Source organism: Dendropsophus ebraccatus, chromosome 13 (genome assembly GCF_027789765.1).
Source record: "Dendropsophus ebraccatus isolate aDenEbr1 chromosome 13, aDenEbr1.pat, whole genome shotgun sequence".
Taxonomy (NCBI): domain Eukaryota; kingdom Metazoa; phylum Chordata; class Amphibia; order Anura; family Hylidae; genus Dendropsophus; species Dendropsophus ebraccatus.
In genome coordinates this window covers 82,514,177-82,539,774 of record NC_091466.1, presented here as the reverse complement: position 1 = coordinate 82,539,774, position 25,598 = coordinate 82,514,177, and the positions used below count along the sequence as shown (strand labels likewise).

The 25,598-nt window shown below is 48.7% G+C and overlaps 2 protein-coding genes across 2 annotated transcripts in view; both read left to right on the top strand.

Moving 5' to 3' along the window:
* Nucleotides 1-3,188: 3,188 nt before the first annotated feature.
* BATF (basic leucine zipper ATF-like transcription factor) lies at nt 3,189-3,697 on the top strand. Its single transcript, XM_069949708.1, has 3 exons — nt 3,189-3,251; nt 3,321-3,425; nt 3,524-3,697. Exons 1-3 carry the CDS (start codon nt 3,189-3,191, stop codon nt 3,695-3,697), a joined length of 342 nt encoding a protein of 113 aa, XP_069805809.1.
* A 20,102-nt stretch (nt 3,698-23,799) lies between these two features.
* The window catches only part of FLVCR2 (FLVCR choline and putative heme transporter 2), a 29,724-nt gene continuing 27,925 nt past the window's right edge, over nt 23,800-25,598 (top strand). Inside the window, exons 1-2 of the mRNA XM_069949707.1 lie at nt 23,800-24,435; nt 24,614-24,755. Coding sequence (XP_069805808.1) covers nt 23,956-24,435; nt 24,614-24,755 — 622 coding nt within the window. The 5' untranslated portion in view covers nt 23,800-23,955. The remainder of the gene's footprint in view (nt 24,436-24,613; nt 24,756-25,598) is intronic.

Below are 25,598 nucleotides of genomic sequence, written 5' to 3'. Positions count from 1 at the left end.
TCCTCACATATCGTTCTATATTTCCCAACCTCACATATCGTTCTATATTTCCCGTCCTCACATATCGTTGTATATTTCCCGTCCTCACATATCGTTGTATATTTCCCTCCCTCACATATTGTTGTATACTTCCCGTCCTCACATATCGTTGTATATTTCCCGTCCTCACATATCGTTGTATATTTCCCACCCTCACATATCGTTGTATATTTCCCGTCCTCACATATTGTTGTATACCTTCCAACCTCACATATCGTTGTATACTTCCCGTCCTCACATATCGTTCTATATTTCCCAACCTCACATATCGTTCTATATTTCCCACCCTCACATATCGTTGTATATTTCCCGTCCTCACATATTGTTGTATACCTTCCAACCTCACATATCGTTGTATATTTCCCGTCCTCACATATTGTTGTATACCTTCCAACCTCACATATCGTTGTATACCTTCCACCCTCACATATCGTTGTATATTTCCCGTCCTCACATATTGTTGTATACCTTCCAACCTCACATATCGTTGTATATTTCCCGTCCTCACATATTGTTGTATACCTTCCAACCTCACATATCGTTGTATACCTTCCACCCTCACATATCGTTGTATATTTCCCGTCCTCCTATATTGTTGTATACCTTCCAACCTCACATATCGTTGTATATTTCCCGTCCTCACATATTGTTGTATACCTTCCAACCTCACATATCGTTGTATATTTCCCACCCTCACATATCGTTGTATATTTCCCGTCCTCACATATTATTGTATACCTTCCAACCTCACATATCGTTGCATATTTCCCTCCCTCACATATCTTTGTATATTTCCCGTCCTCACATATCGTTGTATATTTCCCTCCCTCACATATTGTTGTATACTTCCCAACCTCACATATCGTTGTATATTTCCCGTCCTCACATATCGTTGTATATTTCCCGTCCTCACATATCGTTGTATATTTCCCTCCCTCACATATTGTTGTATACCTTCCAACCTCACATATCGTTGTATATTTCCCACCCTCACATATCGTTGTATATTTCCCGTCCTCACATATTGTTGTATACCTTCCAACCTCACATATCGTTGTACATTTCCCACCCTCACATATCGTTGTATATTTCCCGTCCTCACATATTGTTGTATACCTTCCAACCTCACATATCGTTGTATATTTCCCACCCTCACATATAGTTGTATATTTCCCGTCCTCACATATTATTGTATACCTTCCAACCTCACATATCGTTGTATATTTCCCTCCCTCACATATCTTTGTATATTTCCCGTCCTCACATATCGTTGTATATTTCCCGTCCTCACATATCGTTGTATATTTCCCGTCCTCACATATCGTTGTATATTTCCCTCCCTCACATATTGTTGTATACTTCCCGTCCTCACATATCGTTCTATATTTCCCAACCTCACATATCGATGTATATTTCCCGTCCTCACATATCGTTGTATATTTCCCGTCCTCACATATCGTTGTATATTTCCCTCCCTCACATATTGTTGTATACTTCCCGTCCTCACATATCGTTCTATATTTCCCAACCTCACATATCGTTGTATATTTCCCACCCTCACATATCGTTGTATATTTCCCGTCCTCACATATTGTTGTATACCTTCCAACCTCACATATCGTTGTATATTTCCCGTCCTCACATATTGTTGTATACCTTCCAACCTCACATATCGTTGTATACCTTCCACCCTCACATATCGTTGTATATTTCCCGTCCTCACATATTGTTGTATACCTTCCAACCTCACATATCGTTCTATATTTCCCACCCTCACATATCGTTGTATATTTCCCGTCCTCACATATTATTGTATACCTTCCAACCTCACATATCGTTGTATATTTCCCGTCCTCACATATCGTTGTATATTTCCCTCCCTCACATATTGTTGTATACTTCCCGTCCTCACATATCGTTCTATATTTCCCAACCTCACATATCGTTCTATATTTCCCACCCTCACATATCGTTGTATATTTCCCGTCCTCACATATTGTTGTATACCTTCCAACCTCACATATCGTTGTATATTTCCCGTCCTCACATGTTGTATACCTTCCAACCTCACATATCGTTGTATACCTTCCACCCTCACATATCGTTGTATATTTCCCGTCCTCACATATTGTTGTATACCTTCCAACCTCACATATCGTTGTATATTTCCCACCCTCACATATCGTTGTATATTTCCCGTCCTGACATATTATTGTATACCTTCCAACCTCACATATCGTTGCATATTTCCCTCCCTCACATATCTTTGTATATTTCCCGTCCTCACATATCGTTGTATATTTCCCGTCCTCACATATCGTTGTATATTTCCCTCCCTCACATATTGTTGTATACTTCCCGTCCTCACATATCGTTCTATATTTCCCAACCTCACATATCGTTGTATATTTCCCGTCCTCACATATCGTTGTATATTTCCCGTCCTCACATATCGTTGTATATTTCCCTCCCTCACATATTGTTGTATACTTCCTGTCCTCACATATCGTTCTATATTTCCCAACCTCACATATCGTTGTATATTTCCCACCCTCACATATCGTTGTATATTTCCCGTCCTCACATATTGTTGTATACCTTCCAACCTCACATATCGTTGTATATTTCCCATCCTCACATATTGTTGTATACCTTCCAACCTCACATATCGTTGTATACCTTCCACCCTCACATATCGTTGTATATTTCCCGTCCTCACATATTGTTGTATACCTTCCAACCTCACATATCGTTGTATATTTCCCTCCCTCACATATCTTTGTATATTTCCCGTCCTCACATATCGTTGTATATTTCCCGTCCTCACATATCGTTGTATATTTCCCTCCCTCACATATTGTTGTATACTTCCCGTCCTCACATATCGTTCTATATTTCCCTTGCTCACGATTAGATGTGTAGTTTCCGTGGTTTCTCAGTCGGCACGTCACGCGGTTTCCTCTCATTTCCTGTCACGGCTCTGGCTCCGCCTCCTGGGGTTTTCCTGGGTGATTTTCGGCATTTGACTTTTCTGAGATGTTTCCTTTATGTCACTGGCGTCTCGGGTCCCCAGATCCCACACGAGGAAGGTGACAGCAGCGAGGAGGAGACTGCCATGTGAGAGAGATAGCCGAGCAAAGAGACGGGACATGCAACCAGACTCTGATAGCAATGAGCCCAGCTATGACAGCTCCCCTGCCAGCAGCAAGCAGGTATGGCCCGCCGATGTCACCGCGCTCCGGGTGATGTCACCACTCCCATATCACCTCCTGTCTTTGTAGGATTCCTCTGATGATATGAAGAAAGTTCAGCGCAGGGAAAAGAATCGCATCGCAGCGCAAAAGAGTCGTCAGCGTCAGACTCAGAAGGCGGACACGTTACATGTGGTGAGTGCTCGTCTTCCTCAGGAAGCACAGCCCCCCCCCCCCCCCCCCGATGCTGCGCGTCTCCCAGGAGTAGTCCTCTCAAACTTCTCTCTTCCCAGGAAAGTGAGAACCTGGAGCGGCTAAACGCAGCGCTGCGCAGGGAGATCCGCTGTCTACGTGACGAGCTGAAGTATCTGACCTGTGTCCTGAACACTCACCAGTCCGTGTGTCCCCTCATCACCCCGAAGTCTGCAGCGTATCCCACACATGCCTCCCCCCACTACCAGCGCTGATACAGGTGACTGTCAGCTGCCAAATAAAGAGTCAGTTCAGCACATCCTCCTGAGTGTCAGCTCCTCTGAGTGTCAGCCGCACGCTGAGTGTAAGCTGCACGCTAAGTGTAATCTCCTCTTGAGTGTCAGCCGCACGCTGAGTGTCCGCTTCTCATAAGAGAAGCAGATCACTAATCTCAGTGAGACCAGCCAAACCATAACACTGCCGGCTGCTAGTGAAAGCGCTCAATGCAGTGAAGTCCTAGGTGCATTGCCCCCTGGGAAACATGAATATGCAAAAGAAGAGCCTGTGGAGCCTCATCAAAGAGTCTCAAAACACAGGACTAGCCAGATATCCCTCCGGGAAGGACCCAGCCAAGGGGCAGCTCCTGTTAGGAAACCACCATATTAAGTGGCCCTATAAGTCAATGTAATGACAAGGGAGAAACCAGGGCAAGTAACCATCCACATACAGCTGTTTCGGGGTGTTGCCCCTCATCAGTGTGGAGCAGGATTCTGGCTAGGTGGGAGCAATACCTAGTAGAGCCATAAGAGAAATAGAGATCAACAATCTGTTTCTCTTATGGTTCTACTAGGCATTGCTCCCACCTAACCAGAATCCTGCTCCACACTCATGAGGGGCAACACCCCGGGGCGGCTGTCTGTGGACGGGTACCCCGGGGCGGCTGTCTGTGGACGGGTACCCCGGGGCGGCTGTCTGTGGACGGGTACCCCGGGGCGGCTGTCTGTGGACGGGTACCCCGGGGCGGCTGTCTGTGGACGGGTACCCCGGGGCGGCTGTCTGTGGACGGGTACCCCGGGGCGGCTGTCTGTGGACGGGTACCCCGGGGCGGCTGTCTGTGGACGGATATCCGGCCTTGGTGTTTCCTTGGTCATTACACTGACTTATAGGGACACTTAAAGAACACCTGTCACCCCCCGTGCCGGGGTGACAGGATCCCGACCCCCTGTTAGATCCCCCTATACTTACGTGATCCCGCCGGGTCCCGCTTCCTGAGTCGGCCGGGTCCCGGAGATATCAGCTCCCGACAGCAGAGTCAGACGCCCATAGAGAATGAATGGGGAGTCCGATGCTCCGTCATTCTCTATGGGCATCGGACTCCTCTCTCAGCGCGCGCGCCGGGCTTCGGGAGCTGATATCTCCGGGACCCAGCCGGCTCAGGAAGCGGGACCCGGTGGGATCACGTAAGTATAGGGGGATCTAACAGGGGGTCGGGAGCCCGTCACCCAGGCACGGGGGGTGACAGGTCCTCTTTAATATGGTGGATTTGGTGGTTTGCTAACAGGAGCTGCCCCTTGGCTGGGTCCTTCCTGGAGGGTTATCCAGACTCTTATATGAGGCTCCACAAGCTCTTCTGAGTGACAGCTGAGTGTGATAGGGATGTGAGTGAACACTTGTGGGGGTCTTATCATGTGACTGATGGTGCAGGGTATATCACTATGTCCAGCTGTGTGATCTACAAATATTATATATATATATATCCCCTTCCTGTATTTCTTTTATTAAAATCTTAAACATAATAAATAAATACAGAAATAACACCCCATATACCGTATCTAACCAGAACAAAATGAGACCATAAAACACCGGTCCATCCCCGCACTCATCCCTCCACACAGACCACCCATATACCTATATACAATATACACACATATATACAATATATACACACACCCATATACCTATATACAATATATACACACACCCATAAACCTACATACAATATATACACACACACACATATATATACACAATATACACACATATGTACAATATATACACACACCCATATACAATATACACACACACACCTATATACAATATACACACACACCCATATATCTATATACAATATATACACACACACACACCCATATACCTATATACAATATACACACACACACACATATCTATACACAATATACACACACACACACACACCCATATACCTATATACAATATGTATACACACACACATATACAATATACACACATATGTACAATATATACACACACCCATATACCTATATACAATATATATACACACACACACATATATATACAATATATACACACCCCCATATACAATATATACACACACCCATATACCTATATACAATACACACCCCTATATACAATATATACACACACCCATATACGATATATATACGCACACACACATATATACACAATATACACACATATGTATAATATATACACACACCCATATACAATATATACACACACCCATATACAATATATACACACACCCATATTTCTATATACAATATATACACACACATATATACAATATATACACACACACCCATATACCTATATACAATATACACACACACACACACATATACAATATATACACCCCCCCATATACAATATATACACACACCCATATACAATATATACACACACCCATATACAATATATACACACACCCATATACCTATATACAATATACACACACCCATATACAATATATACACACACACACATATATATATATATATATATATATACAACTAGAAAATGTACCCGGCGCTGCCCGGGTATAAAGTGTCAGTGTTTTAATTAGATTTGTTCTAAGGTGCCCAGGAGGCCAAGCTAAAGGTATTGTTTCATCTGAGTTAATCAGTGGAATTAGTGTATACCTGTAGTGCATAGTTGGAGGGGTTCTGTATACCCACAATGTATAGTTTTTAGGGGTCTCCCATATCTGTAGTGCATAGTTGGGGGGGGCTGTATACCTAAAGTGTATAGTTGGGGGGGGGGGGGGTCCTGTATACCTGTAGTGTGTAGTTGGGGGGGGGGGGCTGTATACCTGTAGTGTATAGTTGAGGGAGGTCCTGTATACCTGTACTGTATAGTTCGGGGGTCCTGTATACCTGTAATGTATAGTTGGTGGACGTCTTGTATACCTGTAGTTTATAGTTTGAGGGTCCTGGATACCTGTAGTGTATAATTGGTGGAGGTTTTGTATACCTGTAGTATATAGTTCGGGGGTCCAGTATACCTGTAGTGCATAGTTTGAGGGTCCTGTATAACTGTAGTATAGAGTTGGTGGAGGTCCTGTATACCTGTAGTGTATAGTTTGGGGTCCTATATATCTGTAGTAAGTATATAGTTGGTGGAGTTCCTGTATACCTGTAGTATATAGCTTTGGGGTCCTGTATACCTGTAGTATAGAGTTGGTGAAGGTGCTGTATATATGTATTATAGAGTTGGTGTAGGTCCTGTATACCTGTAGTGTATAGTTTTGAGGTCCTGTATACCTGTAGTGTATAGTTTGGGGTCCTATATACCTGTAGTATATAGTTGGTGGAGGTCCTGTGTACCTGAAGTATATAGTTGGTGGAGGTCCTGTATACCTGTAGTGTATAGTTTTGGGGTCCTGTATACCTGTAGTGTAAAGATTGGGGTCCTGTATACCTGTAGTATATAGTTTGTGGAGGTCCCGTGCACCTGTAGTGTATAGTTTGGGGGTCCTGTATACCTGTAGTGTCCTGTATACCTGCAGGGTCGTATTTACCCGTATGGCAGTGTTATTCAGTCACAGTGTGTCGGTATTGGTCAGGTGTGGTATGGCAGTGTTATCCAGTCACAGTATGGCGGTATTGGTCAGGTCTGGTATGGCACTGTTATCCAGTCATAGTATGGCGGTATTGGTCAGGTCTGGTATGGCATTGTTATCCAGTCACAGTATGGTGGTATTGGTCAGGTTTGTTATGACAGTGTTACCCAGTCACAGTATGGTGGTATTGGTCAGGTCTGGTATAGCGGTGTTATCCAGTCACAGTATGGCGGTGTTGGTCAGGTCTGGTATGGCAGTGTTATCCAGTCACAGTATGGCGGTATTGGTCAGGTCTGGTATGACAGTGTTATCCAGCACAGTATGGCGGTATTGGTCAGGTCTGGTATAGCGGTGTTATCCAGTCACAGTATAGCGGTATTGGTCAGGTCTGGTATGGCAGTGTTATCCAGTCACAGTATGGCGGTATTGGTCAGGTCTGGTGTGGCGGTGTTACCCAGTTACAGTATGGCGGTATTGGTCAGGTCTGGTATGACGGTGTTATCCAGCACAGTATGGCGGTATTGGTCAGGTCTGGTGTGGCAGTGTTACCCAGTCACAGTTTGGTATACCTGTAGTGCCCTGTATATACATGTACTGTATAGATGGAGTAGGGGGTCCTGTATATATGTACTGTATAGATGGAGTAGGGGGCCCTGTATATATGTACTGTATAGATGGAGTAGGGGGCCCTGTATATACATGTACTGTATAGATGGAGTAGGGGGTCCTGTATATACATGTACTGTATAGATGGAGTAGGGGGTCCTGTATATACATGTACTGTATAGATGGAGTAGGGGGTCCTGTATATACATGTACTGTATAGATGGAGTAGGGGGCCCTGTATATACATGTACTGTATAGATGGAGTAGGGGGCCCTGTATATACATGTACTGTATAGATGGAGTAGGGGGCCCTGTATATACATGTACTGTATAGATGGAGTAGGGGGTCCTGTATATACATGTACTGTATAGATGGAGTAGGCGGCCCTGTATACCTGTACTGTATAGATGGAGTAGGAGGTCCTGTATATACATGTACTGTATAGATGGAGTAGGGGGCCCTGTATATACATGTCCTGTATAGATGGAGTAGGGGGCCCTGTATACCTGTATAGATGGAATACCTGTACTGTATAGATGGAGTAGGGGGTCCTGTATACATGTACTGTATAGATGCAGTAGGGGCTCCTGTATATACGTACTGTATAGATGGAGTAGGGGCTCCTGTATATACATGTACTGTATAGATGGAGTAGGGGGTCCTGTATATACATGTACTGTATAGATGGAGTAGGGGGTCCTGTATACCTGTACTGTATAGATGGAGTAGGGGGTCCTGTATACCTGTACTGTATAGATGCAGTAGGGGGCCCTGTATATACATGTACTGTATAGATGGAGTGGGGGGCCCTGTATATACATGTACTGTATAGATGGAGTAGGGGGTCCTGTATATACATGTACTGTATAGATGGAGTAGGGGGTCCTGTATATACATGTACTGTATAGATGGAGTAGGGGGTCCTGTATATACATGTACTGTATAGATGGAGTAGGGGGTCCTGTATATACATGTACTGTATAGATGGAGTAGGGGGTCCTGTATATACATGTACTGTATAGATGGAGTAGGGGGTCCTGTATATACATGTACTGTATAGATGGAGTAGGGGGTCCTGTATACATGTACTGTATAGATGGAGTAGGGGGTCCTGTATATACATGTACTGTATAGATGGAGTAGGGGGTCCTGTATATACATGTACTGTATAGATGGAGTAGGGGGTCCTGTATATACATGTACTGTATAGATGGAGTAGGGGGCCCTGTATATACATGTACTGTATAGATGGAGTAGGGGGTCCTGTACACATGTACTGTATAGATGGAGTAGGGGGTCCTGTATATACATGTACTGTATAGATGGAGTAGGGGGTCCTGTATATACATGTACTGTATAGATGGAGTAGGGGGTCCTGTATATACATGTACTGTATAGATGGAGTAGGGGGTCCTGTATACCTGTACTGTATAGATGGAGTAGGGGGTCCTGTATACATGTACTGTATAGTTGGAGTAGGGGCTCCTGTATACCTGTACTGTATAGTTGGAGTAGGGGGTCTACCAGTTATTACTGTGGATGTTGTGAGGCAGCTTCCCTAGCAACCATTGCTCCCTGTGAAAATGAAAGCAGTAATCCTATTGGTTGCTAAGGCTCCAACTGCCGTGTCTGCTGCAGCTAATTATATCACCTGTGTTTGCAGTGAGGAGATTTTCCCATTCATCTCTATGGGGCGCCTCTCTTTCCCCTCCCCCTCCCCTCCTGTACATCTGGCGGGGACGGGACCTTCGCAATAACCTTTTCGGGCACCCAATGTATCTGTGGGCCAAATTTGGGGTCAAACGGTTCAGGCGTTTGGAAGTCTATAGAGGACGGACGGACAGACAGAAGGACAGACAGACAGAAGGACAGACAGAAGGACAGACAGAAGGACAGACAGAAGGACAGACAGACGGACAGACAGACAGACAGACAGACAGACAGACAGACAGACAGACAGACAGACTTTGATTTTTATGATATAGAGATATATATATATATATATATATATATATATATATATATATATATATATATACACACATACACACACACCTATATACAATATACACATCCCCATATACCTATATACAATATACACCCCCCATATACCTATATACACACCCCTATATACCTATATACAATATATACACACACCCATATACCTATATACAATATATACACACACCCATATACCTATATACAATATATACACACACCCATATACCTATATACAATATATACACACACCCATATACAATATACACACACCCATATACCTATATACAATATACACACACCCATATACCTATATACAATATATACACACACATATACCTATGTACAATATATACACACCCACATACCTATATACAATATACACACACCCATATACCTATATACACACACCCCTATATACAATATATACACACACCCACATACCTATATACAATATACACACACACCCATCTATATAATGAAAAATCAAAGTCTGTCCTTCCGTCCGTCCGTCTGTCCCAAATAGACTTCCAAACGCCTGAACAGTTTGACCCCAAATTTGTCCCACAGATACATTGGGTGCCCGGGAAGGTTATTGCGAAGGTCCCGTCCCCGCCAGATGTACAGGAGGGGAGGGGGAGGGGAAAGAGAGGCGCCCCATAGAGATGAATGGGAAAATCTCCTCACTGCACACACAGGTGATATAATTAGCTGCAGCAGACACGGCAGTTGGAGCCTTAGCAACCAATAGGATTACTGCTTTCATTTTCACAGGGAGCAATGGTTGCTAGGGAAGCTGCCTCACAACATCCACAGTAATAACTGGTAGACCCCCTACTCCAACTATACAGTACAGGTATACAGGAGCCCCTACTCCAACTATACAGTAAATGTATATACAGGACCCCCTACTCCATCTATACAGTACATGTATATACAGGGCCCCCTACTCCATCCATACAGTACATGTATATACAGGGCCCCCTACTCCATCTATACAATACATGTATATACAGGGCCCCCTACTCCATCTATACAATACATGTATATACAGGACCCCCTACTCCATCTATACAGTACATGTATATACAGGACCCCCTACTCCATCTATACAGTACATGTATATACAAGGCCCCCTACTCCATCTATACAGTACATGTATATACAGGGCCCCCTACTCCATCTATACAGTACATGTATATACAGGACCCCCTACTCCATCTATACAGTACATGTATATACAGGACCCCCTACTCCATCTATACAGTACATGTATATACAGGACCCCCTACTCCATCTATACAGTACATGTATATACAGGGCCCCCTACTCCATCTATACAGTACATGTATATACAGGGCCCCCTACTCCATCTATACAGTACATGTATATACAGGGCCCCCTACTCCATCTATACAGTACATGTATATACAGGGCCCCCTACTCCATCTATACAGTACAGGTATACAGGACCCCCTACTCCATCTATACAGTACATGTATATACAAGGCCCCCTACTCCATCTATACAGTACATGTATATACAGGACCCCCTACTCCATCTATACAGTACATGTATATACAGGACCCCCTACTCCATCTATCCAGTACATGTATATACAGGACCCCCTACTCCATCTATCCAGTACATGTATATACAGGACCCCCTACTCCATCTATACAGTACATGTATATACAGGACCCCCTACTCCATCTATACAGTACATGTATATACAGGACCCCCTACTCCATCTATACAGTACATGTATATACAGGACCCCCTACTCCATCTATACAGTACATGTATATACAGGGCACTACAGGTATACCAAACTGTGACTGGTTAACACTGCCACACCAGACCTGACCAATACCACCATACTGGGACTGGATAATACCATCATATCAGACCAGACCAATACCACCAAACTGTGACTGGGTAACACCGCCACACCAGACCTGACCAATACCGCCATACTGGGACTGGATAACACTGCCATACCAGACCTGACCAATAACGCCATACTGTGACTGGATAACACTGCCACACCAGACCTGACCAATACCGCCATACTGTGACTGGATAACACTGCCATACCACACCTGACCAATACTGCTATACTGTGACTGGATAACACTGCCACACCAGACCTGACCAATACCGCTATACTGTGACTGGATAACACCATCATATCAGAACCGACCAATACCGCCATACTGTGACTGGATAACACTGCCACACCAGACCTGACCAATACCGCCATACTGTGACTGGATAACACTGCCATACCAGACCTGACCAATACCACCAAACTGTGACTGGGTAACACCGCCACACCAGACCTGACCAATACCGCCATACTGTGACTGGATAACACTGCCACACCAGACCTGGCCAATACCGCCATACTGTGACTGGATAACACCGCTATACCAGACCTGACCAATACCACCATACTGTGACGGGATAACACTGTCATAACACACCTGACCAATACCACCATACTATGACTGGAAAAAACTGCTATACCAGACCTGACCAATACCGCCATACTGTAACTGGATAACACTGTCACACCAGACCTGACCAATACTGCCATACTGTGACTGGATAACACTGCCATACCAGACCTGACCAATACCGCCATACTGTGACTGGATAAATCTGCCATACCACACCTGACCAATACAGCCATGCTGTGACTGGATAACACCACTATACCAGACCTGACCAATACCGCCATACTGTGACTGGAGAACACCGCCACACCAGATCTGACCAATACCGCCATACTGTGACTGGATAACACTGCCATACCAGACATGACCAATACCGACACACTGTGACTGGATAACACTGCCATACCAGACCTGACCAATACCGCCACACTGACTGGATAACACTGCCATACCACACCTGACCAATACCGCCATGCTGTGACTGGATAACACCGCCACACCAGACCTGACCAATACCACCACACTGACTGGAGAACACAAGCACACCAGACCTGACCAATACCGCCATACTGTGACTGGATAACACTGCCATACCAGACATGACCAATACCGACACACAGTGACTGAATAACACAGCCATACCAGACCTGACCAATACCGCCATACTGTGACTGGATAACACCGCTACACAAGACCTGACCAAAGATTTTCTGGCAAGTCTTAACGGGAGGGTACTGCCGCAGGAACTCCACCAACTATATACTACAGGTATATAGGACCCCAAACTATACACTACAGGTATACAGGACCTACACCAACTCTATACTACAGTTATACAGGACCCTCAAACTATGCACTACAGGTATACAGGACCCCCGAACTATATACTACAGGTATACAGGACCTCCACCAATTATACACTACAGGTATCCAGAACCCTTAAAGGACAACTCCGGCGGGCCCCCCCCCCCCAAAAAAAACAAAAAAAACCCCACAGACACACACAGACACCATATCACCATCCCTCCGGTGACGATCGCCACTCCATTCGCCCGCCGTCTGCCTCACCATCAGCTGCGTCCGCCATCCAGCGATGTCTCTTGCTTCCGGGTCCATGAGAGAGAAAAGGCTGCCAGTGCACTTGCGCACCGGCAGCCTTTTCATTGGCTGGAGCGCATCACATGGCTTCCAGCAAGCTCAGCCAATCAGGGCTGAGCAAGCTGGAAGCCATGTGATGCGCTCCAGGCAATGAAAAGGCTGCTGGTGCGCATGTGCACCAGCAGCCTTTTCTCTCCCATTCACTCTCAATGAAGACTCCGAAAGGGGAGAAGACCCGGACCGCCCCCCAGCTATGACGTCACCCGTCACCAGATGCCGCCCGGGAGAAGAGGACCGTGACGACCGTAATAGGTAATGTATACATTCTTTAACTTCCGGGGTGGGGGGTCGGGAGTCGGAAAGTGGGGGAAAGGGGCCAGACCGGGTATTTAACCACATTACAAAGTTAAATAACTTTGTAATGTGTGTTAAATAAGCCAAAAATTTTTTTCGCCGGAGTTGTCCTTTAAACTATAAACTACAGGTATACAAGACCTCTACCAACTATACATTACAGGTATACAGCACCAACTATATACTACAGGTATACAGGACCTCCCTCAACTATACACTACAGGTATACAGCCCCCCCAACTACACACTACAGGTATACAGGACCCCTCCAACTATACACTATAGGTATACAGCCCCCACAACTATGCACTACAGATATGCGAGACCCCTAAAAACTATACATTGTGGGTATACAGAACCCCTCCAACTATGCACTACAGGTATACACTAATTCCACTGATTAACTCAGATGAAACAATACCTTTAGCTTGGCCTCCTGGGCACCTTAGAACAAATCTAATTAACACACTGACACTTTATACCCAGGCAGCGCCGGGTACATTTTCTAGTATACAATATATACACACCCACATACCTATATACAATATATACACACCCCTATATACAATATATACACACACACACCCATATACAATATATACACACCCATATACCTATATACAATATACACACACACCCATATACAATATACACACACACCCATATACCTATATACAATATACATACACACCCACATACCTATATACAATATACATACACACCCCTATATACAATATATATACACACACACACACACACACACACCCATATACCTATATACAATATACAATGTATACACACCCCTATATACAATATATACACACCCCTATATACAATATATACACACACACACCCATATACAATTTATACACACACCCATATACCTATATACAATATATACACACACACCCATATACCTATATAGAGGGCCGGCTCCAGCTTTTTGTGGGCCCTTGGGCGACAGAGCCTCGGCGGGCCCCTTTGAGAAGCAAATCATGGAGAGACAGGCGAGGAAAGATTTGCAGCAGAAGAAGCATGCGGCTGCTGCATATCTTTCTCCTCCTGTATCTCCTGATCTCTGTGGTAGTCAGGACTCTGGAGGAGTCAGACACAGTCACAGGATTATATATATATCATGCTGGTGCTGCTAGTTCTCCTGTATGCAGCTCCTGCTCTCTGTGTGTGTGTGTGTATATATATATATATATATATATATATATATATATATATATATACACACACACACACACACACACACACACAGAGCAGGAGCTGCATACAGGAGAACTAGCAGCACCAGCATGACATTATATTAGGGCTGGGCGGTATACCGTGAAAATACCGATACCGTCACTGGCGTCGATTAACCGACCTCAACTTGGCCAGGACGGTATCTGCGGTATTTTCTGTATTCCCCGTCTTCCTGGCGCCGCCTAATTGCTGTCCGGACCATGCAGGAGGCATTTAGAATAATCTATTCTGCTGCTGGGGGAGGGGGGACCTGGAAGCAGTCTCTAATTAATAATGTGCTTGGCCAGCCAATCCCCCCCTACACCCGTATTGCGTCGCCCACGTACCGCCTCTGCAGCCCTCCTTTTTATTGGCTGCGTGCGGGTGGGCTTTCCTGTGTTCGCGCGGGCTGGCAGTTGGATGTGCGCCACAGGCGGTAAGATGGCAGCCGCTTGTCACCCAGGCCCGACCCCTGTGTAGTGATAAGTGATAGCGTTTGGTGCGGGACTGCCGATGGTATGCGGGTGAGGGGGCGGAGCCGGCCGGTGCTGTAATGTACACTATCGTTCTGGATGGAAGCTGCTGCTGCACTGTCAGCGTGCACCCAGGCCCCCTGTGTGGTGGTAACAGGCTGTTACATCCAGATCGATAGTGTACAGTACAGCGCCGGCCGGCCCCCGCATGGCCCCGCCCCCTCACCCGCATACCACCGGCATCAAACGCTACTGCACCCATGGACCCCAAGGCTGCTATCTCTACTCAGGGGCCTGGGTGCACGCTGACAGTGCAGCAGCAGTACAGCGCCGGCCTCACCCGCATACCACCGTGGCCGGGTGGAGAGGTGGGGGCTGGAAAGGTGATCTTCCGATTTACCTCCCGAGCCAGGGCGCACATATACTGGTGGAGGGCAAGGGATGGAAGATCCTGCTGCGGGGGGGGGGGGGGGGCTGGAGAGGAAGGCTGGAGATGTGACAGGCTGCGCACAGGCGGCAGCGTCCCCTCCAGTGTGTGCTCAGCGCTGCTGCTGCCGGGCGGCTCTCTTCTCCTAGCTTCTCTGGAAGCTGCACGGTGAGCCCTGCCCCCCCTCTCCCGCACATACAGTTGGGGTCAGGTATGGGTCGGCACCTCCATGCTTCTCTGGTCACCGCACAGGAATCTTCGGAGCCCCGTTATGTTTTGTCAGTGCTGGAAGCGGCCACGTGTGAGGCTCTGCCCGGATATATGTGCTACATCACTAAGTGACAGGGGCCGAGGATTCCTATGCGGGAGAGAGAGAGCGGTGCCCAGGGGAGCAAGGAGGTGTCCACCTATACCTGACCCCCCGCAGCCACTGAGTGACTGGGAGTAGATAGGAGATAGATAGGAGATATTATCTATTATCTATCCATCTCCTATCTATCTATCATCTGAATATATACTGTATATATAGATATAGTAAACAATATAAGCAGCACACGTAAAGAACTGTGGCTGCCAGCATATGAATCCCAGACCTTGGACCAAGTCAGCTAGTAAAAAATACTCTGCAGCTCTCTGATGGTAATACAACCGTGGATTTATTCCATATAACAATGTGCAGCAAACTTCACAAGTAATACACAATGTTTTAGCGTCTCCTACGCCATTTTCAAGTGCCACTAGGAGACGCCAAAACATTGTGTATTACTTGTGAAGTTTGCTGCATATTGTTATATGGAATAAATCCACGGTTGTATTACCATCGGAAAATGGGGTTTTCAAAAGGGGCATGGCTTAAAAAGGGGCGTGTCATAATTATCGTTCAATTTATCGTTACCGCGGCTACATGTACAATAAACCGCGATATTGATTTAGGCCATTATCGCCCAGCCCTACATTAATTTATATATATATATATATATATATTACACTCACCGGCCACTTTATTAGGTACACCTGTCCAGCTGCATGTTACCACTTAATTTCTAATCAGCCAATCACATGGCGGCAACTCAGTGCATTTAGGCATGTAGACAATCTCCTGCAGTTCAAACCGAGCATCAGTATGGGGAAGAAAGGTGATTTGAGGCCTTTGAACGTGGCATGGTTCTTGGTGCCAGAAGGGCTGGTCTGAGTATTTCAGAAACTGCTGATCTACTGGGATTTTCACGCACAACCATCTCTAGGGTTTACAGAGAATGGTCCGAAAAAGAAAAACCATCCAGTGAGCGGCCGTTCTGTGGGCGGAAATGCCTTGTTGATGCCAGAGGTCAGAGGAGAATGGGCAGACTGGTTCCAGCTGATAGAAAGGCAACAGTCACTCAAATAGCCAACCGTTACAGCCAAGGTAGGCCGAAGAGCATCTCTGATCGCACAGTACGGCCAACTCTGAGGCAGATGGGCTACAGCAGCAGAAGACCACACCGGGGGCCACTCCGCTCAGCTAAGAACAGGAAACTGAGGCTACAATTTGCACAAGCTCTTCGAAATTGGACAGTAGAAGATTGGAAAAACGTTGCCCGGTCTGATGAGTCTCGATTTCTGCTGCGACATTCGGATGGTAGGGTCAGAATTTGGCGTCAACAACATGAAAGCATGGATCCATCCTGCCTTGTATCAGCGGTTCAGGCTGGTGGTGGTGGTGTCATGGTGTGGGGAATATTTTCTTGGCACTCTTTGGGCCCCTTGGTACCAATTGAGCATGGTTACAACGCCACAGCCTACCTGAGTATTGTTGCTGACCATGTCCATCCCTTTATGACCACAATGGACCCAACATCTGATGGCGACTTTCAGCAGGATAATGCGCCATGTCATAAAGCTAGAATCATCTCAGACTGGTTTCTTGAACATGACAATGAGGTCACTGTACTCCAATGGCCTCCACAGTCACCAGATCTCAATCCAATAGAGCATCTTTGGGATGTGGTGGAACGGGAGATTGGCATCATGGATGTGCAGCCGACAAATCTGCGGCAACTGTGTGATGTCATCATGTCACTATGGACCAAAATCTCTGAGGAAGCTTCCAGCACCTTGTTGTATCTATGCCACCAAGAATTGGGGCAGTTCTGAAGGCAAAAGGAGGTCCAACCCGTTACTAGCATGGTGTACCTAATAAAGTGGCCGGTGAGTGTATATACATACACACACCCATATAGCTATATACAATATATACACACACCTATATACTATACACACCCATATAGCTATATACAATATATACACACACCTATATACACACACCTATATACAATATATACACACACCTATATACTATACACACCCATATAGCTATATACAATATATACACACACCTATATACAATATATACACACCCCCATATACAATATATACACACACACACCCATATACAATATATACACACCCCCATATACAATATATACACACACACCTATATACTATACACACCCATATAGCTATATACAATATATACACACACCTATATACAATATATACACACCCCCATATACAATATATACACACACCCATATACAATATATACACACACCCATATACAATATATACACACATCTATATACAATATATACACACATCTATATACAATATATACACACCCCTATATACAATATATACACACCCCCATATACAATATATACACACACAGCTATATACAGTATATACACACACAGCTATATACAGTATATACACACACAGCTATATACAGTATATACACACACAGCTATATACAGTATATACACACACAGCTATATACAGTATATACACACACAGCTATATACAGTATATACACACACAGCTATATACAGTATATACACACACAGCTCTATACAGTATATACACACACAGCTCTATACAGTATATACACACACAGCTATATACAGTATATACACACACAGCACTATATACAGTATATACACACACAGCTATATACAGTATATACACACAGCTATATACAGTATATACACACAGCTATATACAGTATATACACACACAGCTATATACAGTATATACACACACAGCTATATACAGTATATACACACACAGCTATATACAGTATATACACACACAGCTATATACAGTATATACACACACAGCTATATACAGTATATACACACACAGCTATATACAGTATATACACAGCACAGCTATATACAGTATATACACACACAGCTATATACAGTATATACACACACAGCTATATACAGTATATACACACACAGCTATATACAGTATATACACACAGAGCTATATACAGTATATACACACACAGCTATATACAGTATATACACACACAGCTATATACACTATATACACACACAGCTATATACAGTATATACACACACAGCTATATACAGTATATACACACACAGCTATATACAGTATATACACACAGCTATATACAGTATATACACACACAGCTATATACAGTATATACACACACAGCTATATACAGTATATACACACACAGCTATATACAGTATATACACACACAGCTATATACAGTATATACACACACAGCTATATACAGTATATACACACACAGCTATATACAGTATATACACACACAGCTATATACAGTATATACACACACAGCTATATACAGTATATACACACACAGCTATATACAGTATATACACAGCACAGCTATATACAGTATATACACACACAGCTATATACAGTATATACACACACAGCACTATATACAGTATATACACACACAGCTATATACAGTATATACACACACAGCTATATACAGTATATACACACACAGCTATATACAGTATATACACACACAGCTATATACAGTATATACACACACAGCTATATACAGTATATACACACACACCTATATACAATATATACACACCCCCATATACAATATATACACACCCCCATATACAATATATACACACCCCCATATACAATATATACACACACTATAAACTATTGAACTAAACATATGAATAAACTATATCCCCTTCCTGTATCACACTCCAGAGCAGCACTCACTCTTCTGGCCGCGGGGAATGCCGGGAGATTGGTGCCCTGGGACTGTATACTAATCTCTCAGTATCACTTTCCCGCTGCCGCGGGGTGCAGTCACGTGGTCACCTTGAGGCAGTTGCTAATTGGCTGAATTTATAATTATAGCACTCGGAGGGCGGAGTTATGTGTAGACACGTGTTGAAGGAGGAGGAAAGCTCTAGTATGGCTGACCAATGAGAGCGGGGGGCGGGGCTCGGTGCCGGGACTTGTGAAGTTTTCCTGATTGAGAAACTTCCGACAGTGAGAGAACAGGGAGCGGACCGGAGAGAGAGCAGGGGAAGTGCCGGGAGCGGACCGGAGAGAGAGCAGGGGAAGTACCGGGAGCGGACCGGAGAGAGAGCAGGGGAAGTGCCGGGAGCGGACCGGAGAGAGAACAGGGGAAGTACCGGGAGCGGACCGGAGAGAGAGCAGGGGAAGTGCCGGGAGCGGACCGGAGAGAGAGCAGGGGAAGTGCCGGGAGCGGACCGGAGAGAGAACAGGGGAAGTACCGGGAGCGGACCGGAGAGAGAGCAGGGGAAGTACCGGGAGCGGACCGGAGAGAGAACAGGGGAAGTACCGGGAGCGGACCGGAGAGAGAACAGGGGAAGTACCGGGAGCGGACCGGAGAGAGAGCAGGGGAAGTACCGGGAGCGGACCGGAGAGAGAGCAGGGGAAGTACCGGGAGCGGACCGGAGAGAAAGCAGGGGAAGTACCGGGAGCGGAGAGAGATCAGGGGAAGTGCCGGGAGCGGACCGGAGAGAGAGCAGGGGAAGTACCGGGAGCGGACCGGAGAGAGAGCAGGGGAAGTACCGGGAGCGGAGAGAGAGCAGGGGAAGTACCGGGAGCGGAGAGAGATCAGGGGAAGTGCCGGGAGCGGACCGGAGAGAGAGCAGGGGAAGTACCGGAGCGGAGAGAGAAGCAGGGAAGTACCGGAGCGGACCGGAGAGAGAGCAGGGGAAGTACCGGGAGCGGAGAGAGAGCAGGGGAAGTGCCGGGAGCGGAGAGAGAGCAGGGGAAGTACCGGGAGCGGACCGGAGAGAGAGCAGGGAAGTACCGGGAGCGGAGAGAGAGCAGGGGAAGTACCGGGAGCGGACCGGAGAGAGAACAGGGGAAGTACCGGGAGCGGAGAGAGAGCAGGGGAAGTACCGGGAGCGGACCGGAGAGAGAGCAGGGGAAGTACCGGGAGCGGAGCGGAGAGAGAGCAGGGGAAGTGCCGGGAGCGGAGAGAGAGCAGGGGAAGTGCCGGGAGCGGAGAGAGATCAGGGGAAGTACCGGGAGCGGACCGGAGAGAGAGCAGGGGAAGTACCGGGAGCGGACCGGAGAGAGAGCAGGGGAAGTACCGGGACCGGAGAGAGAGCAGGGGAAGTACCGGGACCGGACCGGAGAGAGAGCAGGGGAAGTGCCGGGAGCGGAGAGAGAGCAGGGGAAGTGTCGGGAGCGGAGAGAGAGCAGGGGAAGTGCCGGGAGCGGACCGGAGAGAGAGCAGTGGAAGTGCCGGGAGCGGACCGGAGAGAGAACAGGGGAAGTACCGGGAGCGGACCGGAGAGAGAGCAGGGGAAGTACCGGGAGCGGACCGGAGAGAGAGCAGGGGAAGTGCCGGGAGCGGAGAGAGAGCAGGGGAAGTACCGGGAGCGGAGAGAGAGCAGGGGAAGTACCGGGAGCGGAGAGAGAGCAGGGGAAGTGCCGGGAGCGGAGAGAGAGCAGGGGAAGTGCCGGGAGCGGAGAGAGAGCAGGGGAAGTACCGGGAGCGGACCGGAGAGAGAGCAGGGGAAGTACCGGGAGCGGACCGGAGAGAGAGCAGGGGAAGTACCGGGAGCGGACCGGAGAGAGAGCAGCGGAAGTGCCGGGAGTGGACCGGAGAGAGAGCAGGGGAAGTACCGGGAGCGGAGAGAGAGCAGCGGAAGTACCGGGAGCGGACCGGAGAGAGAGCAGCGGAAGTACCGGGAGCGGACCAGAGAGAGAGCAGGGGAAGTACCGGGAGCGGAGAGAGAGCAGCGGAAGTACCGGGAGCGGAGAGAGAGCAGCGGAAGTACCGGGAGCGGACCGGAGAGAGAGCAGGGGAAGTACCGGGAGCGGAGAGAGAGCAGGGGAAGTACCTGGAGCGGAGAGAGAGCAGGGGAAGTACCGGGAGCGGACCGGAGAGAGAGCAGGGGAAGTACCGGGAGCGGACCGGAGAGAGAGCAGGGGAAGTACCGGGAGCGGACCGGAGAGAGAGCAGGGGAAGTACCGGGAGCGGACCGGAGAGAGAGCAGCGGAAGTACCGGGAGCGGAGAGAGAGCAGGGGAAGTACCGGGAGCGGAGAGAGAGCAGGGGAAGTGCCGGGAGCGGACCGGAGAGAGAGCAGCGAAAGTACCGGGAGCGGAGAGAGAGCAGGGGAAGTACCGGGAGCGGACCGGAGAGAGAGCAGGGGAAGTACCGGGAGCGGACCGGAGAGAGAGCAGGGGAAGTACCGGGAGCGGACCGGGGAGAGAGAGCAGGGGAAGTACCGGGAGCGGAGAGAGAGCAGGGGAAGTGCCGGGAGCGGAGAGAGACCAGGGGAAGTACCGGGAGCGGAGAGAGACCAGGGGAAGTACCGGGAGCGGAGAGAGAGCAGGGAAGTGCCCGGAGCGGAGAGAGAGCAGGGGAAGTGCCCGGAGCGGAGAGAGAGCAGGGGAAGTGCCGGGACCGGAGAGAGAGCAGGGGAAGTACCGGGAGCGGAGAGAGAGCAGGGGAAGTACCGGGAGCGGAGAGAGAGCAGGGGAAGTACCGGGAGCGGACCGGAGAGAGAGCAGGGGAAGTACCGGGAGCGGACCGGAGAGAGAGCAGGGGAAGTACCGGGAGCGGACCGGAGAGAGAGCAGCGGAAGTACTGGGAGCGGAGAGAGAGCAGGGGAAGTACCGGGAGCGGAGAGAGAGCAGGGGAAGTGCCGGGAGCGGACCGGAGAGAGAGCAGGGGAAGTACCGGGAGCGGAGAGAGAGCAGGGGAAGTACCAGGAGCGGAGAGAGAGCAGGGGAAGTACCGGGAGCGGAGAGAGAGCAGGGGAAGTACCGGGAGCGGAGAGAGAGCAGGGGAAGTACCGGGAGCGGAGAGAGAGCAGGGGAAGTACCGGGAGCGGAGAGAGAGCAGGGGAAGTACCGGGAGCGGACCGGAGAGAGAGCAGCGGAAGTAAAGGGAGCGGACCGGAGAGAGAACGGGGGAAGAGTCGGGAGCGGACCGGAGAGAGCCGGGGGAAGTATCGGGAGCGGAGAGAGAGCAGGGGAAGTACCGGGAGCGGAGAGAGAGCAGGGGAAGTGCTGGGTGCGGAGAGAGATCAGGGGAAGTACCGGGAGCGGAGAGAGAGCAGGGGGAGTACCGGGTGCGGAGAGAGAGCAGGGAAACTGCCGGGAGCTGAGAGATAGTGGGGGAAGAGAGAGACCGGAGAGAGAGCAGGGGAAGAGTCGAGGGCGGGGGAAGAGTCAGGAGCGGACCGGAGAGAGAGCAGGGGAAGAGTCGGGAGCGGGTGGAGAGAGAGCAGGGGAAGAGTCGAGAGCAGGGGAAGTATCGGGAGCGGACTGGAGAGAGACTGTCACATAGAGGAGACCGGAGAGAGAGATTCACTGTTTCGGGGTGTTGGGCAGTGGCAGTGTAGGCCGGTGCTGTTTAGGGGTGTTGGGCAGTGACATTGTAGGCCGGTGCTGTTTCGGGGTGTTGGGCAGTGACAGTGTAGGCCGGTGCTGTTTCGGGGTGTTGGGCAGTGACAGTGTAGGCCGGTGCTGTTTCGGGGTGTTGGGCAGTGACAGTGTAGGCCGGTGCTGTTTCGGGGCAGTGACAGTGTAGGCCGGTGCTGTTTCGGGGTGTTGGGCAGTGACAGTGTAGGCCGGTGCTGTTTAGGGGTGTTGGGCAGTGACAGTGTAGGCCGGTGCTGTTTAGGGGTGTTGGGCAGTGACAGTGTAGGCCGGTGCCGCGGGGTGTTGGGCAGTGATGGAGAAGGGCGGTGCCTTGGTGGGGGAGGGTGGTCACGTGACCCGGCTGTACCGACGGCGCTGGCTCATGGTGTTGCTCTTCTCCTCGTACTCGCTGTGTAACGCCTTCCAGTGGTTGCAGTACGGCATCATCAGTAACATCTTCATCCGTTATTACGGGGTGAGCGCTCTCGCCATAGACTGCCTCTCCATGTCCTACATGCTGCTCTACATCCCGCTTATCTTCCCAGTCACATGGCTGCTGGACACCCGCGGCCTCCGCATTATCGCCCTCATCGGCTCCGGCCTCAACTGCCTGGGTGCCTGGATAAAGACTGGCAGTGCCCGCCCTGACCTCTACCCCCTGACACTGTGCGCTCAGCTCATCTGTGCTGCTGCCCAGGTCTTCATCCTGGGGATGCCCTCACACCTGGCCTCCGTATGGTTCAGCTCCACCGAGGTCTCCACCGCCTGCTCTCTGGGCGTATTCGGCAATCAGGTGAGTGCTGGGGGTAGTAGTCCTTCCTTGCTTGCTCTATAGTCATGGCTGTGAGAGATCTCTGTGACTCCACCCCCTACCCCTCAACACTGTCACTCCACTGCCCTGGGCCCGTAGAGATGACCGCCCTGCGTCTCCTGGGCCCGTAGAGATGACTCCTCTGTCTCCTCTGTCACAGCTCGGGGTAGCGGTTGGGTTCCTGTTGCCGCCGGTTCTGGTTCCGAACATAGAAGACCAGGATTCGCTCTCCTCTCACATCCGCATCATGTTCTATGGAACGGCGGCGGTGGCCACACTTCTCTTCGCTATGGTGATTTTAGGTGCGAGTCTTCCAGTAGAGTGGGAGGGGGGCAGTATGGTGGGGAGAGGGGCAGTATGGAGGGGGGCAGTATGGTGGGGAGGGGGGCAGTATGGTGGGGAGAGGGTCAGTATGGTGGGTAGAGGGTCAGTATGGTGGGGAGAGGGGCAGTATGGTGGGGAGAGGGGCAGTATGGAGGGGGGCAGTATGGTGGGGAGAGGGGCAGTATGGTGGGGAGAGGGGCAGTATGGTGGGGAGAGGGGCAGTATGGTGGGCAGGGGGGCAATATGGAGGGGAGGGATAGTGGGGAGGGGGCAGTATGGAGAGAAGGGATAGTGGAGAGGGGGGCAGTATAGAGGGGATGGATAGTGGGTAGGGGGGCAGTATAGAGGGGAGGGATAGTGGGGAGGGATAGTGGGGAGGGGGGCAGTATAGAGGGGAGGGATAGTGGGGAGGGGGGCAGTATAGAGGGGAGGGATAGTGGGTAGGGGGGCAGTATAGAGGGGAGGGATAGTGGGTAGGGGGGCAGTATAGAGGGGAGGGATAGTGGGTAGGGGGGCAGTATAGAGGGGAGGGATAGTGGGGAGGGGGGCAGTATAGAGGGGAGGGATAGTGGGGAGGGGGGCAGTATAGAGGGGAGGGATAGTGGGGAGGGGGGCAGTATAGAGGGGAGGGATAGTGGGGAGGGGGGCAGTATAGTGGGGAGGGGGCAGTATAGAGGGGAGGTATAGTGGGGAGGGGGCAGTATAGAGGGGAGGTATAGTGGGGAGGGGGGCAGTATAGAGGGGAGGGATAGTGGGGAGGGGGGCAGTATAGAGGGGAGGGATAGTGGGGAGGGGGGCAGTATAGAGGGGAGGGATAGTGG

Excerpts from the sequence above, each read along its gene's own strand:
- BATF (XM_069949708.1), top strand. The coding sequence starts at position 3,189 with ATGCAACCAGACTCTGATAGCAATGAGCCCAGCTATGACAGCTCCCCT. Across the intron at positions 3,252-3,320 it reads CCCCTGCCAGCAGCAAGCAG|GATTCCTCTGATGATATGAA; the intron begins GTATGGCCCGCC and ends CTGTCTTTGTAG. Across the intron at positions 3,426-3,523 it reads AGGCGGACACGTTACATGTG|GAAAGTGAGAACCTGGAGCG; the intron begins GTGAGTGCTCGT and ends CTCTCTTCCCAG.